The 16,240-nt window shown below is 41.4% G+C and overlaps 1 protein-coding gene across 8 annotated transcripts in view; it reads right to left on the bottom strand.

Annotated features, from left to right (window-relative positions):
- LOC127569075 (protocadherin beta-15-like) overlaps positions 1 to 16,240 on the bottom strand; it is a 212,591-nt gene that overhangs the window by 125,828 nt on the left and 70,523 nt on the right. Inside the window, exon 1 of one of the 8 annotated variants that reach the window (XM_052013391.1) lies at positions 7,926 to 10,587. The exons of 6 other annotated variants lie outside the window; for them this stretch is intronic. In XM_052013391.1, the coding sequence (XP_051869351.1) occupies positions 7,926 to 10,388 (2,463 nt within the window). In that variant the 5' untranslated portion in view covers positions 10,389 to 10,587. Of the gene's footprint in view, positions 1 to 649; positions 3,110 to 7,925; positions 10,588 to 16,240 lie in introns of those variants that run through there. One more of the 8 variants, XM_052013393.1, reaches the window with a different exon arrangement.

Raw genomic sequence — 16,240 nt, 5'->3', positions numbered from 1 at the left:
GTAGCTCTGTGAAATTGTTGAATTGCATATTAAATCCGAAGGCGGAGATGTGCCTGGGTGGCGGATGAAATGCTTTTCCTCGATTTTACGCGAAGCTTCATTCAGAGTTTAAGGGCCCATGAAGAACGGGGGTGGAATGCAGAATTAAAGTGAAGAGAGATTGAAAGCTCGAGGTACCCGAAAGAACTGGAGAGAAGAATTATGCACTCAGTATACGTTTGTATTCCCCATGGTAAAGGAAACCACACTGTGAGCACAGAGCACAATGAATTCGATTGGAAGGATTGCAACCCAATTATCCCCTCGACTGCAAAGACTGTTTGGGTCTTAAAGACTGATGTGTTACCAATTGACCTTGAGATAAGAGAATTAGAAGGAAGAATTAAAAATACCACAAAACCATGTCGATTTCCAGAATATTAATTAAAAGCTGTTTGGTGATATATATGAATTATATTTAATCATTATTCTTGAAAGAATCACCACTGGACAAAACCGAAGTCTAGAAACATGTAGCACAGAAAACAGAATTTTCCTTTAAGAAGCACCATTCATCCTGTTTACGTTAATATACTGGTGGTTCACCAAAATACTCGTGCTTTCAAATCAAACCTGCAAGTGTTTTCTTCTCTGTTTACAATCGCCTCACCTCAGGAACGCTGTACTTCTCAGAATTCGCCATTGCAACACCGCCTTTTACGATAGATTCGTTCAGCACAAAATTTTTGTCTGCAGAAGACTTACTCCTGTTGGGGTCGGTGAAATCTCTCTTGGTAGACTGCAATGTCGAACATGACTCGTAGCGGAAACGCTGGGAGAGAGGGTCGCCCCCAAATACCTCAACATAGTTTGGTGGTATCTGAAGGCTTTTGCTGGCCTTCTGAATTCCATTCAAAGAATTTCTTGTTTCAAAGCAACAAAAAGTACTTAAGGAATGATGCTGGTATCCCATACCATTCCTGCTTTTGTGAACTTTAACGGCGAGGATGACTAAAATTATGAGGAAAACGCTAGATGTTATTCCCAAGGCTATAACCAAGGCAAGGCTCAGTTCAGGAGTGAATCTCGGATCTGAGGATGAACTGCTGACACTGGAGAACGTTTCACTCTCAGCCCCAACCACAAATAATACAATTGTCACAGTGGCAGAGAGTGATGGAATTCCATTATCTTTTACCACAATCACCAGCCTTTGATTAGAGGCATCCTTGCTCAAAATCCGACGGATAGTCCATATTTCGCCAGTGTCTGCGGAAATAGTAAAAAGATTATGATGGGTGGCCTGAAAAATCTGATAAGAGAGTCGAGAATTTTGACCAGAGTCGGCGTCAGTGGCCGATACCTTTACAAGCAAGGACCCTGGTTCTGTGAACCTGGATAGTGTTTCTGTTGCTGTTGACCCATATTCGGGTAGAGGATGTGTAATCACTGGGGCATTATCATTCTGATCAAGGATAACAACATTTACTGAGGCATTACTGTAGAGTGCTGGTGCACCAGAATCCCACACTTGAACTTGCATCTGGAAGTTTTTCAATTGCTCGTAGTCATATGTTCTCCGAGCATATATGACACCATTAGCTGAATTAATTGAGACATATGAGGTTATCGAGGTATTCTGAACCTGAGACCCCAGGATAGAAAAGTTCAGTCGGGCATTTTCTCCAACATCTGGATCGAAGGCCGTCAGGGAAAATATGGAAGCCCCAATAACGTTGTTTTCCATAACATTTGCCGTGTATACCGGGTGAGCAAACCTTGGTGCATTATCATTTATATCTGAAACCTCTACCCGGATGGTTTTCTTGGAAGTGAGGGGAGTCTCCCCCGCATCCGTACATATTATAGTAATATCATACTTGGGGTTGTTTTCGCGGTCTAGTAGATGTTGTACAAGAATTCTGTAATAGTTTTTTAAAGATGAATCTAGCTTAAAGGGTAGTTGATTAGAAAGTTGACATTCCACATGACCATTTTGTCCGGAATCTCTGTCTTCTGCATTGAACAGAGCTACTACAGTCCCTAAGGGATCGTCTTCCGAAACAGTCGTTGACGAAGACCCCAATGTTATCTCCGGTGCGTTATCATTCACATCGACAACTTCAACCAATACGTCACAGTACTCCGGTATAGCGCCTGATCCCTTATCCATCGCCTGTATGTTGATCTCAAAGACATTGCTTTCTTCATAGTCCAAGTTCCCTTTGAGTCTTATTTCACCAGTTTTGGAGTTCAGATCAAAAAGTTTACGGGCATTAGAAGAGATATGGCCACGGAAAGAATATATTATCTCGCCATTGAGGCCATCATCCAGGTCAGTGGCGTTCAATGTGATAATCAGGGTCCCTTTCGGTGAAGATTCCAATAGACTGACTTTATAAACAGACTGAGAGAAAACAGGTGCATTGTCGTTTATATCCTTCACTATGACTATAATCTGAACCGTTCCCGATCTTGGAGGCAAACCGCCGTCCTTGGCTGTTAACGTTAAACTATGTGTTGACATTATTTCTCTGTCCAAAGGCTTCTGTAGCAACAATACTGGCCACTTGCCCTTCCCACTGCGCATTTGTACATCCAGAGCAAAATATTCGTTCGGCTGCAGCTGGTAGGTTTGCAAGGCGTTAGTGCCAATGTCCGGATCCAGTGCCGATTCAAGAGGAAATCGCATTCCCGCTGCTGCATACTCCGAGATTTCAAGGCGAAACTGGCTTTTTGGGAAACTGGGAGCATTATCGTTTACATCGAGAATCTCCACTTCAACCCGGTACAAATTCAGGGGGTTTTCAAGCACAACATCGAACGATAAGCGGCAATCGAGGTTCGAGCCACAAAGCAGTTCCCTGTCGATTATTTCCTTCATAAATAAAACCCCATTCTCCAAATTTACGTCGAAATACTGTTTCCTTGGACTGGGCGCGATCCGCAAACTGCGAGCCTTCAGCTGCTTGACATCGAAACCTAAATCGGCTGCGATTTTCCCAACAAAGGCTCCCAGTTGCAGTTCTTCAGGAACAGAATAACGAATCTGCCCAGACACAATACCCCACGAGCAGAACAGACAGCACAACAATTGGCATTTTAGCAACCAATATATTTTATATTTCATTGCCAGTCGAAGTCATTCCAATGGATTCAGGCCCTGACTATTTTCTTCATTGTTCTTTCAGCAGCGACTCGGCGTTAACTAGAACAAAAGCGATACAGAAAATATTCGTACCTTTTGCGAATCTCGAAATATTTCATTTATATACTCGCATTCTGCGTTGAGTTGCGAGATCATTCTTACAAAAATGCCACGGAGCTGCTGGATATCCCGTTTTCACTGTGTCTGATCTGACGTGATGGTTGCTGTGTCGTGAAGGGAGCTGTTCGGATCACTAATCGCATCTCAGCTCCCAATTGGTGGAGAAGCTCATTGATATTCGACCAATCAGGATTCTGTTCGTTTCTTAAAGCTACAAGTACTTAAAGTTATGTGGAATTGTTGTGTTTATAGTTGTACAATTAAAATTTCTTTCAGCCTGTGGATATTTCTTTTCTGTTCTGGTTACTGTTATTTCAATCCGAGTTCTCGGAATTGATGTACGAATTAATATATTAAAGACAAAGTTTGAATAAACTCATGAACAATGAGGGGGAAAGATAACTGCAATGAGCATGCTGGGCTGAAGGATGCCATTCCATTTATGACACACGTATGTAGTTCTTTCTTGCATTTTCAGTCGTTAGCTCTTGATTGCGAGTCTAGGAAGCAAAATTATCTCTGTGGATTCAAGAAGGAATTATCACTTGATTTTATTGAGTCGTTCAAGTTTTCGAACGGACAGGTATCTGGGTGATTACCCAAATAAGCAAACTCGAATGTGGAAATAGGAAGTGTTGGAACTCTTGATAGAAAGGCAGAAAATGCTAGAAGAACTCAGTTGGTTTGCCGGCGTCTGAGGGAAGAGAAACGTACCACTTTAAAGAACTTGTTGAAAACAATAATGTTCGTATGCATAGCATTAATTAGTGGAATACCACTAAATTTATAGTTTTCATTAACACCCAAATCTTTATTGCGACCACGTGATTTCCGTCGACTATATAATATAAACTGAAGTCACCAATTCGCGATTAAAGACATGCTCGTTTACTTCTTTAGCAGTTACCAGTGGTTTTATTCGATGACATCATTCCAAATCGCTGCGTGTTTGCTAGATTCTGTGAACTTACGACCATCGTGCATTCATTTTTGTCACTGGTCAAGATTCACAGATGGTTTAGTTCTGCAGCCAATTTATCTGGCGAATTCAGGTGGCGCAGAAGTCGTAGGCATGTTAACCAGCACAAGAATTATCCTCCTATGTATTGATGAAGTAATTTTCGGTGAACATCTTCATGCAGAGAACTGACGAAAGTGTTTGGGAATACTTGTTTGAACTTCAGCTCCAAATAAGTTCAAGATGGTCTATTTTGGAAAGGAAGGCATGCACTAACTATTTTATTTAGAAGCAAATGACAGTAAGTGTGGTAAGTGAACAGGTTCTGAAAAAATGCAAACAGACCGAATCTTGCTGATCCAGTGCTGCCATCTGAACTTGGCATTCATGGTCTCAGTGCTCCTCTGTTTAGGTCTAGATACCGAAATATTTTTCTGCTTATCTAAAGTAACTCAGACACCACGGCTCACGAGACTCCCCTGAAGTTGAGATGGGCGGTAAATTTACCATCTGTCATATTTTCCAGGTTTTGTTTTTGTATAGCTGTTGGATGACTTTGAAATATAGAAGCTTCTAAAAGCAACTTTAAATAAAGTGATTTTTAAAGATCGAAACTTTCAACAAAGTCATTAGCAAGCATCCTAAAAGAATAAAAATATTCTAAAAGTGACATTGAACTGAATCAAAATAATTATAAACCCTGCTTTATATGCACAATCCTAAATTTCTATTGAAATCCATGTGATATCAGATTTGATGGGAGGTCTGACTACTTATCTCCAGGAATTTCACCAGTCCTTGTAAATGTGGATAACTGCTAATGATCACGGACTATTAACTTATGTTCAGAATTCCACTGCAGCAATTAGTGTCCACATGCAGTAATTCCAGACCAATGCTTTGCAAGTATGCCATGACAAATGGCATTCAATCATGGCAACTACTGGGTATTGGCCACCAGCTAAAGCAGAAGGATGTCCACGCTCTCTTGAATTCAGTCATATTACATCCAGTAACATCATGAGTTTCATTACTGATCAGGAATTTAACCAAGTCAGCTAGACAAATATACGTAAAACGATAGACTGATACGTAGCAATGGCAGTCTCACTTCATGATTTCACATAACTTTTTCACCACCTGCAAAGTACTGGTCCATATTGTGAATGAAGTTGAAGAATATTAACTTGCATAAGCGTGTAACATCAACAACATTTAAAAAGTATTATACTATCGGAACAAAGCTTCCTGTTTGTTTACTCATCAGATATATCTAAAATATTCACTCTACCCTCAAATGAATGCATTGCAGCAACTCCCTCCAGCTGCTTCAAGAGAATATGTAACCCAGGTGGATCACAACAGATGCATAACATTCATGCATCTCCTACGAAGTATAACATCATAGAGCTAGCAAAGATTCCTTCCAGCCAGAGCATTCTGACGAGAAACATATAACCATCTCAATGTACTCACTGGCAAGATCCCAGAATTCGTGCATGAGTGTACTGTCACCACATTCACTGTGGTGACTCAAGAAGGTCATCGAGTCACAGAGCACAGATACAGGCCCTTTGTTGCCCATCACGTCCACGTCGACCATCAAATATGCATCTACACTAATTCGATTTACACGTTGTCTTCTATGCTTTGGCAATTCAAGAACTCACCCAAATATTTGCTAAGTGCTGATCGATACCCATTTCCACCACCCACGCAAGCAACGCATTCCAAATGACCAAAATCTTCTGGCTGAAAGAATTCTCTCAAATTCCCTTTCAACTTCAACATGTCTTGGACATGTCTGTTATGGGGAAAACTTTCCTACTATCTAGCCAGTCTATGATCAGCTTAATTTTGTATTTCTCAGTCTCGTCTCCCTCAACCTCCTTCGTTCCAAGGAAACTAAGCTCAGACTCTCCAGTCTCTTATCGCTACTGAAACTCTCCACTTCAGGTAACATCGTGGTGAATCTGCTCTGAACCTTCGACATTGAAATGGCGTTCTTCCTATTGTGTGCTTACCGGAATTGCATTCAGTACTCCATATGTGGCCTAACAAATGATGTACAAAGCTCTACTTTAACTTTATACTCTTATACCATATATCCTGGCAAAGGAAGCCGAGTATCCCGTATGATTCTTCACCACTTATCTACATGTGCTGTCACCTTGAATAATGATTCGATGATGCCAATGTCCCTATGGTCCACAATACTCCCTAGGGCACTACCATTTACCGTCTATGCCCTGCCCTCGTCCTCTCAAAGTGCATCACCTTGAAGCTATTAGGATTCAATTCCATCAGATTCTGTTGCTCTGTTTCATTAATGTCTTCTCAAGAGCAAATGCTGATATTAAATAAATTTCAACATAGAACACTACAGCACAGTACAGGCCCTTCGGTCCACAATGTTTTGCCGACATTTTATTCTGCTCTAAGATCCATATAATCCTTCCCTCCCACATAGCCCGCCATTTCTCTATCATTCATTTGTCTTTCTAAGAGTCTCTTAAATGTCCCTAATGTATCTGCTCCCACAACCTCTGCCGGCAGTGCGTTCCACGCACCCACCACTCTTTGTGTAAAAAACTTGCCCCTGACATCCCCCTTATACCTTCCTCCAATCACCTTAAAATTAGTCATTGTCGCCCTGGGAAAAAGTCTCTGACTTTCCACTCGATCTATGCCTCATCATCTTGTACACCTCTATCAAGTCACCTCTCATCCTCCTTCTCTCCAAAGAGAAAAGCCCTAGCTCACTCAACCTATCCTCAAAAGACATGCTCTCTAATCCAGGAAACATCCTGGTAAATCTCCTCTGCACCCTCGATATAGCTTCCACATCCTTCCTATAATGAGATAAGAAGATAAAATTCTGTCCAATTTGGTGAAATGTTCGAAGACTGATTAATAACCAATCATACTACAGTATCTGCATTGGAATTGCATTATGCTGATGTCAATTTCTCTGCGTCGATCACATCCAATGATGGTGTAAATGCGAACGCATTGGACATAGAAGTCAGTTAACATTTCGTACGAGCTGGTGGAGAGGGAAACGGTGTTAGCATTTCACACTGATCACTTTTCATCCAGTTCTGGTGTAAGTTAATCGGCCTGAAACATTAACTCTGGTTTCTCCCTCCGTGCATGCTGCCTGTCCTGCTGAGCATGTTCCTGCGTTCCATGTTATATTTCAGCTTTCCAGCATCTGCATATTTTTTCTTTGCTCTTGGAATACAAAGAGAATTAATTTATCTGGGATGATCAAATAAATCAACACTTTGCAATAATGAATGGGGAAGACTGCACAGAAAACATGATGACTGGCAAGGAACCAAGGGATTTACGCTACCTATACTGCTTTCAAAGGAAGTATTCATAATGTCTGCAACATGCTTAAGTGATATGCCTTTTCCGTAAATTGTAAATACCTTAGAAAACCTCGAGAAAATCGTGCCAGCTTCCAGGGCCCTCAGTAAAGTCAGTGTTGCAATGCCTTGGAGTTACATACAATTGCAAGTAATGAAATTCTTTGAAACATAAACCCATAAAGCAATTAGGCACCCTGATTGGAAGCAGCATGCACACTGAAATTGTAAGTGTAATATTCACTTCATCCTAGTACAGAAACTACAATGGCCTGAGTTCCCCAAATCTATATACCTATCCAAATTGAATATATGACGATTTACTTTCGTTTCAGAAGCACCTCACCTCAGTAGTTACACTGTAATTGGACACCTCGGGCTTTATCATTCCTGGATTTTCTTTCCCAGCAGGTTTCTTCGGGTTATAATGCATTGCTGTAGATAGTCCACACGCTTGAGGGGTCGTGAAGTCCCTCTTCACGGACTGCAATGTTGAACAGGACTCGTAACGGAAACTCTGGGAAAGTGGATCACCCCCAAATACCTCAACATAGTTCGGGGGTATCTGAAGGCTTCGACTGGCCTTTTGAATTCCATTCAGAGAATTTCTTGATTCCAAACAGCAACAAGTATTCTGAGAACTGTATTGGCATCCCACACCATTTCTGCTTTTATGAACCTTAACAGCAAGGATAATTAAAATCACGAGGAAAATGATAGACGTTATCCCTAAGGCTATGACTAAGGAAAAGTTCCGATAGGGAGTGAAATCATCATTTTTAAATAAACTGGTGGTACTGGAGATCGTTTCACTCCTCTTCACAGATAATTCTATGGTCACGGTTGCAGAGAGAGATGGCGATCCATTATCTGTTACCATAATCACCAGCCTTTGTTTGGAGGCATCCTTGCTCTCAATGCCACGGATAGTCCAAATTTCCCCCGTGTCAGCTGAAATAGTGAAGAGATCGCGATGAGTAGCCTGAAAAATGTGATAAGTCAGACGGGCATTTTGACCAGCGTCGGCGTCAATAGCCGATACCTTGAAAACCAGGTATCCAGGTTCTGCAAACCTGGATATTGTCTCCATTGCTGTTGATCCATATTGGGGCAAAGGATTCACGATCACTGGGGCATTATCGTTCTGATCAAGGATAACAATAGCTACAGAAGCGTTACTGGTGAGAGGTGGGAGTCCAGAATCCTGCACCCGAACGTGAATTTTAAAATCTTTCAGTTTCTCGTAGTCAAAAGATTTCTGCGCAAATATGACACCGCTCTGTGAGTTGATGGAGATATAAGAGGCAATGGAAGAGTCCTGAACCTGAGATGGCAGGATGGAAAAGTTCATTCGGGCGTTTTGTCCTTTATCTGGGTCAAAAGCAGTCAAGGAGTATATGGAAGCCCCAATAACGTTGTTCTCCATGACGTGCACCGTGTGTACCGCCTGCATAAACCTTGGTGCGTTGTCATTTACATCTGTAACATCTATACGAATCATTTCCGTTGATGTAAGACTGGGGTACCCTGCATCCGTGCATGTTATGGTGATATCATACCTGGAGGTAGTTTCGCGATCCAGCGGTTGCTGTATAAGTAGTTTATAAAAGTTTTCCACAGACAAATCCAGCCTAAATGGCAGTTTATTTGAAATTTCACATTGTACGTGCCCATTTTGTCCAGAATCTTTGTCATCTACGCTTAGCAGTGCCACTACCGTTCCAATTGAGACATCTTCTGGCACTGTACTTGACGTAGATGTTGACGTTAAGTCAGGAGAGTTATCATTCACATCCATAACATTCACCAGCACATCACAGTGCTGGGGCATTGCGTCAGGACCATTATCGACCGCTTGTATATTAATCTCAAACAATTTGCTTTGTTCATAGTCTAAGTGCCCTTTCAGTCTGATTTCACCAGTTTTGGAATCGATGCTAAACATTTCAAGAACATTTTTCGAACTATGGCTACTGATCGAGTACGTTATGTCTCCATTGGGTCCATCGTCCAAGTCAGTGGCGTTTAATGTAATGATCAAGGATCGGAAGGGAGCTGATTCCAACAAACTCACCCTATAAACCGACTGCGAGAAAACAGGAGAGTTGTCGTTCGCATCCTTCACTGCGATTATTACCCAGACCTTCCCCGATCTCACAGGGACTCCGCCGTCTTCGGCTAAAAGTGTTAACTCGTGACTTGTTACTGTTTCTCGATCTAAAGGACTCTGAAGCACCAACACCGGCAACTTTCCTATCCCACTGCGTTCTTGTACATCAAGAATGAAATATTCATTTGGATGTAGCTGGTATGTCTGCAAAGTGTTAGTTCCAATGTCCGGGTCGTTTGCGGCTTCGAGGGGGAACCGCGCTCCCGGTACAATAATTTCGGAGATTTCCAGGCGGATCTGGCTTTTGGAGAAAGTGGGAGCGTTGTCATTTACATCGAGAATCTCCACTTCCACCTGGTGCAGACTGAGGGGATTTTCAAGCACAACGTTGAAGGATAAAACGCATTCGGTGAACGACCCGCAAAGTTTTTCCCTGTCCATTCTTTCATTCACAAATAAAATTCCATTCTCCAAATTTACGTCAACATACAGTTTCCTCGGACTGGGCGCCACCCGTAAGCTGCGAGCCGACAGCTCCTTTAAATCTAACCCCAAATCAATGGCGATATTCCCAACAAAGGCGCCCAGTTGCAATTCCTCAGGAACAGAATATCGAATCTGCCCAGAAACAAGATTCCAGCGGGAGAACAAACAGCAAAACAGTTGGTATTTCACCAGGCAATATATGTTATATCTCATTTCCAGGAGAAATCATTCCAATCGTTTCAACCCGAGACAATGCCTTTTAACAGCGATTTAACTCAAATGGGACAGATACGCGCAGAAAATATGTATACCTTCTTGCGAATTACTGGAATGTTTTCAATTCAATGTGCTCATGCTGCTGCAATTCGAAATGAATCGTGCACAAATGCTCCGGAGCTGCGGGCTATCCAGTTTTCACGGCGTCTGATCTTACGCGATGGCGGCTGGGTATTGAAGGGGGCTGTGCAGATCACCAGGCACATCTCAGCTTCTGATTGGTAGACAACGTAACAATCGTATCTGACCAATCAGAGTGCAGTTCATTTCTTAAAGCAAGAAGTGCACAATCTGGCGCAGACCTGGTTATATTTCTTGCTGCACAATTGAAATTCATTTCCACCTTTTGGATCTTTTAGATTTTTGCGAAATGTTTGCTTTAGAACCGACATTTCAAGAACAACAGTTGTGCATATCTTAAAGGTCAAATATAAAGAAATAGCGTTGAATATCACGACCAAATGAAAAAAACGTAACTCAGCACGTTAACAGCCCAATTACATTCATGCTCCGTGTCATTATTCCATCATAGTTTTCAAATCCTGATCATCAATTAATTACTACTTTCGCAATACTGTTGTTGCATCCCAGCAGCAGCTATAACAAAAGTAATATATTGAATTGTTTTACCAAAATAAAGAACCGGTGTCTGCATCATGCTTAAGTGACCAGTTTTTCATCATAATTGAAGAAATTTCTTTTCAATTCTGAATCGTGATTAGTGTTACTTTACATCACCTGGTGTCCTCAGATAGTGCATTAATTAAAGTCTATCCATAGTTTTCAATATTTGAAGAGCTTATGCACAAATATTCGCCATCGTCTTTTCTAAAGCGAAAACGAATGTGACTCTCTCCTTTAAAAAATATAATTTCTATCATTACCTTATTTACAGTCTTAATATTCGACTAGTCCTGTTGCAGTATTTCGACTCGAAACTCAACAACTCTCTTCCCTCCACGGATGCAGCCGGGCCAATATTTTGGCCAATTTGAAAATGTTTCCAAGTGCTTGAATTCGCCAGCAGTTTGCTTGTTGCCCTATATCGGATCATGCTAACTCACCCTGCCATGCGCATTACCAACTAGGGTCCATATTCCAGCACTATGTCTGTAGATTGATCTTTTGCTTTGTCTACGCGGATTCCACTTGAATTGTTTTTGGGATGGTCTCTGAATGCTGTAGGGGTTCAATATTTCTACCAGTGAGAATCATATAAACGCATTAATGCTAATCAAATAATTTATGGCATTAAATATTTTTCTTTTATTAAAGCATAACAACGCAAATATCTGAAACACAGAATTAATTAAGAACATTAAAGGTAAACAAACCCTTAACATTGGTTTATGCCGATCAGAGTATAGTCTACAATAAAATGTGTGGTAGCACAGATCATGTATCACATCTGACGTGACACAAGAACGAAATGGCTATTCACCGGGGTAAATTTCTGTGCGTTTCAGCAAGATATAGCTCTGGGGTTGGAGTCCACGTGGAATCCAGCAGCATTGGGAATTGACAACGTTCTGAATATACCAGTAAGATTGAACCTTATGCTTTTGAAAACGTGCTGAAAATCCAGGATATGCTTAATCCCACTGTTCTTTTCCGGTCCACTACCGTTTATCAGTGAATCCCACAAAGCCATGTTTATATTATTTCTAAAACTTTCTTTGGAAATCTTAATACTTCTGCTGTTGTAAGTAACATCATTTATACACAAAAGGCATTATGTCTCATTTCATTCAATCTGTGATTCTGAAGAAGTCTGCAGTACCAAGACTTCCGCACAAGAAGCACCAGTAGAGTTACAACAATCCTGGTAACTATAGACCGGTTAGTCTCACGTCAGTGGTAGGGAAGCTACTGGAATGGTATCTTAGCGATAGGATTTAAGAGCTTTTGGAAAATCATAGCCTAATCAGGGTCAGTCAGCATGGCTTTGTGCAGGGCAAGTCGTGCCTTACTAACTTGATTGAGTTTTTTGACGAGGTGACGAGGTGGTTGATAAAGGTAGAACTGTGGATATTGTTTACATAGATTTTAGTAAGGCGTTTGACAAGGCCCCTCATAGGAGGCTCACTCAGAAGATTAAGATGCATGGTATCCACGGTGAATTGGCCGTTTGGATTCAGAACTGGCGCCCGTGGAAGACGGAGGGTAGTGGTCAATGGGACTTATTCCAGCTGGAGTTCTGTGACTAGTGGTGTTCCTCAGGGATCCGTACTTGGGCCTCTGCTGTTTGTGATAAATGTAAATGACCTGGATGAAAATGCACATGGGTGGGTTAATGAATTTGTGGATGATACGAAAATTGGTGATGTTGTGGATAGCGTAGAAGACTGGCAAAGGATACAGCGGGATATAGATCAGTTGCAGATGTGGATAGAGAACTGGCAGGAGTTCAACCAGGCGAAATGTGAAGTGTTGCACCCTGGGAGATCAAATGTAAAGAGACAGCGCACTGTTAACGGCAAGATCCTTAACAATTTTGGTGAGCAGAGGGATCTTGGGGTCCAAGTTCATAGCTCCCTGAAAGTGAATACACAGGTTGATAGGGTGGTAAAGAAGGCACATGGCATGCTTGCATTCATTAGTCGAACATTGAGTTCAAGAGTCAGGAAGTTATGCTGCAGCTTAAAAAAAACTTTAGTGAGGCCGCATCTGGAGTATTTCATTCAGTTCTGGTCGTCCCATTATAGGAAGGATGTCGAGGCTTTGGAGAGGGCACTGAAGAGGTTTACCAAGATGCTGCCTGGATTAGAGGGCATGTACTATGAGGGGAGGTTAGACAAACTTGGGTTGTTCTCTCAGGAGCAGCGGAGGCTGAGGCGAGATCTGATAGAGGTTTATAAGATTATTAGAGGCATAGATAGAGTAGACAGCCAGTATATTTCCCAGGTTTGTAGTGTCCAATAACAGAGGACATGCTTTTAAGGTGATATGGGGTAAATTCAAAGGAGATGTGCAGGGCAAGTTTTTTTTTTACAAAGAGTGGTGGGTGCCTGGAATGCGCTGCCTAGGGTGGTGGTAGAGGCAAATACGACAGAAGCATTAAACCAGCTCTTATACAGGCACATGAATGTGAGGGAAATGGTAGGATATAGACATTGTGTTGGCAGAAGAGATTAGTTTAGTTGGGCATTTTATTACTAATGTAATTGGTTCGGCACGACATTGTGGACCGACTGGCCCGTTCCTGTGCTGTACGCTATCAGTCTTTACATGATACTATCTACAATTGCACAGAAACACAATGTCCATAGAAAGCGGGAAATCCAAATCAACTATTCCCGCACCAGTGTTCTCTCAATCATCAATATGGGATTAGAACCTATTGTCGACAATGCCACCAGGAGACCAAATACACGTATACACAGTTGGTTCCATCAGGACACACAGCTCCAGCAACACGGCAGTTGTTTATCCAAAAATAACAGTGCGAGTGATTGCTCTTGACAGTGCATGGCATCAAAGAGCACCAAGAGAATCAGAAGTAAAACTCTCCACTTATTAGAAGTGCAGCTTATACAAAAGTTTAATTTTAAACATTTCGTTTATTGGGAGCAACACTGCATAACTGGTTCCCCTCCAATTAACGTGCAACAGGACATCTAAATAAACTACCATTTTATCATCATCACTGCATCGAAATCCTGGAATTGCTTTCCTGACGATGTTAGTGAGAAAAATCACATGCAGCGCTGCCATGGTTGTAAGGATTTCTCCCCAGTAATCACTTCAAAATTAGGGATAAGTAAAATACTGCTCTGACCTGTGACATTCACTTCACAGAACAATTGTTCACAAGGAAAGACACTATTCATCGTTAAAGATGTATAACCCTCAAACCAAGACGTCATCACTGCAATAAAGCTTCGGAACAGTGCTAGGTCCATCTCATACGCTAGATCGTTATTATGAGTTGGAGATTTGCTTTTGAACATACCATCCTGATTTGCATTCAGTATTCCCTACATAATGAAGCAGTCTGCGACCACGTATACTAAGTCCAAGACAATATTCAGGTTTTGACTATGCAGTGATTTAACATTCATCTATTACGCAAATGTTGTGCAGTAGCCATCTCCATCAACAGCAAGAATTAAAATACATTGCCATCATTGAATTCTCACCCTATTAACATTTTACCTTTTAACAGAAACAACTGAACAGTAACTTTGTACATAAATGCTATGTTTATGACATGAAACCGAACGTTAGATTTCGGTGGGTTTCCTGTCGTCTTTTTGCCTGCTAGAGGGAGTAAATAAGCATTTTTCCAGAACATTCTCCAGTTGTCTGCATTCTGAACTCTGGAAACACTCACATATCTCAGCAATATTCAGCACAAAGCTCTCAGCAAGTTGGGCTGGGCATAAAATACCCGAAAAGCATTAGTCCACCACAGAATACATTGGAACAATTCATTGACACTGCTGCAAAAATGTCTCCCAAATCTCTCCATCCAAGGAGTAAAACTGGACCTGGCAGCATTATGAATCCTATGTGACATTAAGTATCACCATTTAGTACAAACAAAAACTCACTATTATAAATACTTTGGCTGTGACATGAAATCAGAGGCTGTGTTTCCTTGAGTTTTGCAGATTTTCTGTAGACTCTTAAACATGGAATGAACACAGAAATGTACAGCAATCATGTCTGTGCCGTCCATGGTGCAAATCGAACAATCCCATCCGTCTGCCTATGGCCCATATCCTCATATTCCCTACCTGTTCATGTATCTGTCTCAATGCCCCTTAAACATTGCAATAGTATCTTGTCCTACTACCTCCACCAGATTTGAGTTCCAAGCACCTTCCACTCTCTGTGTAAAATAAAACTTGCCACGAAAATCTTATTTAAACTTTACCCATCCCACCTTAATCCAATGCCCTCTGGTCTTTGATATTTCCACCTTGGGAGCAACACTCTGACAATCTACCCTATTTATGCCTCTCTTAATTTTATATATTTCTGTCTGGTTTTCCCTCAGCCTTCGATGCGCCAGAGAAAACAATCCAAGTTTGTCAAGTCTCTCTCTTGTAAGTCATTCACTTTAATCTGGTAACATTCTGGTAAACGTCTGCTGCACTCTGTCCAAAAGCTCCTCATCATTTCCATAATGTGGTGAGCAGAACTCCACACAGTTCTCCAAATTTGGCTAAATCAAAATTTTATATATGGCACCATGGTTTCCCAATTTTTATTCTTATTGATGCAACCAACCAAAGAGGCAAGCATGTCATAGGCCTTCTTTATCACCATATACTTCTGTGTTTCTACATTCAGGGAGCTATGGACTCACCCCCAAGATCCCTCTATACATCAATGCTGCTAAGGGTCCTGCTATTTACTGTATACTTTCATTTTACATTTGACCACCTAAAATGCGAACTGTCACACTTGTACCGGATTAACCTCACCTTCCATTTCTCTGCACAATTTTCCAAATGATCAATATCTTGTTGCATCCTTTAACAAACTGCTTCACTCTCCACATCTCCATCAATTTTCGAGTGATCTAGAAACTTAAGTATCAGGCCAATTACCTTTTCATCCAGATGACGGAAGCCCCAGAACTGGGTCTTGCAAAGCTCCGCTAGTCACAGACTTCAAGTGGGAAAAAACACCAATCTACTACTTCTACCCTCTGCCTTCCACAACCTAGCCAATTTTCGATCCATTTTTCCCAACTCACCTTGAATCCCGTGGAAATTATTCTTCTGGGCCTACCATGAGAGTTTTTGACAAATGCTTTACTAAAGTCCATTTAGATAACA

Source organism: Pristis pectinata, chromosome 4 (genome assembly GCF_009764475.1).
Source record: "Pristis pectinata isolate sPriPec2 chromosome 4, sPriPec2.1.pri, whole genome shotgun sequence".
Taxonomy (NCBI): Eukaryota; Metazoa; Chordata; class Chondrichthyes; order Rhinopristiformes; family Pristidae; genus Pristis; species Pristis pectinata.
Note: the sequence above shows the minus strand (reverse complement) of the source record. Positions and strands in the feature narration are given on the sequence as shown.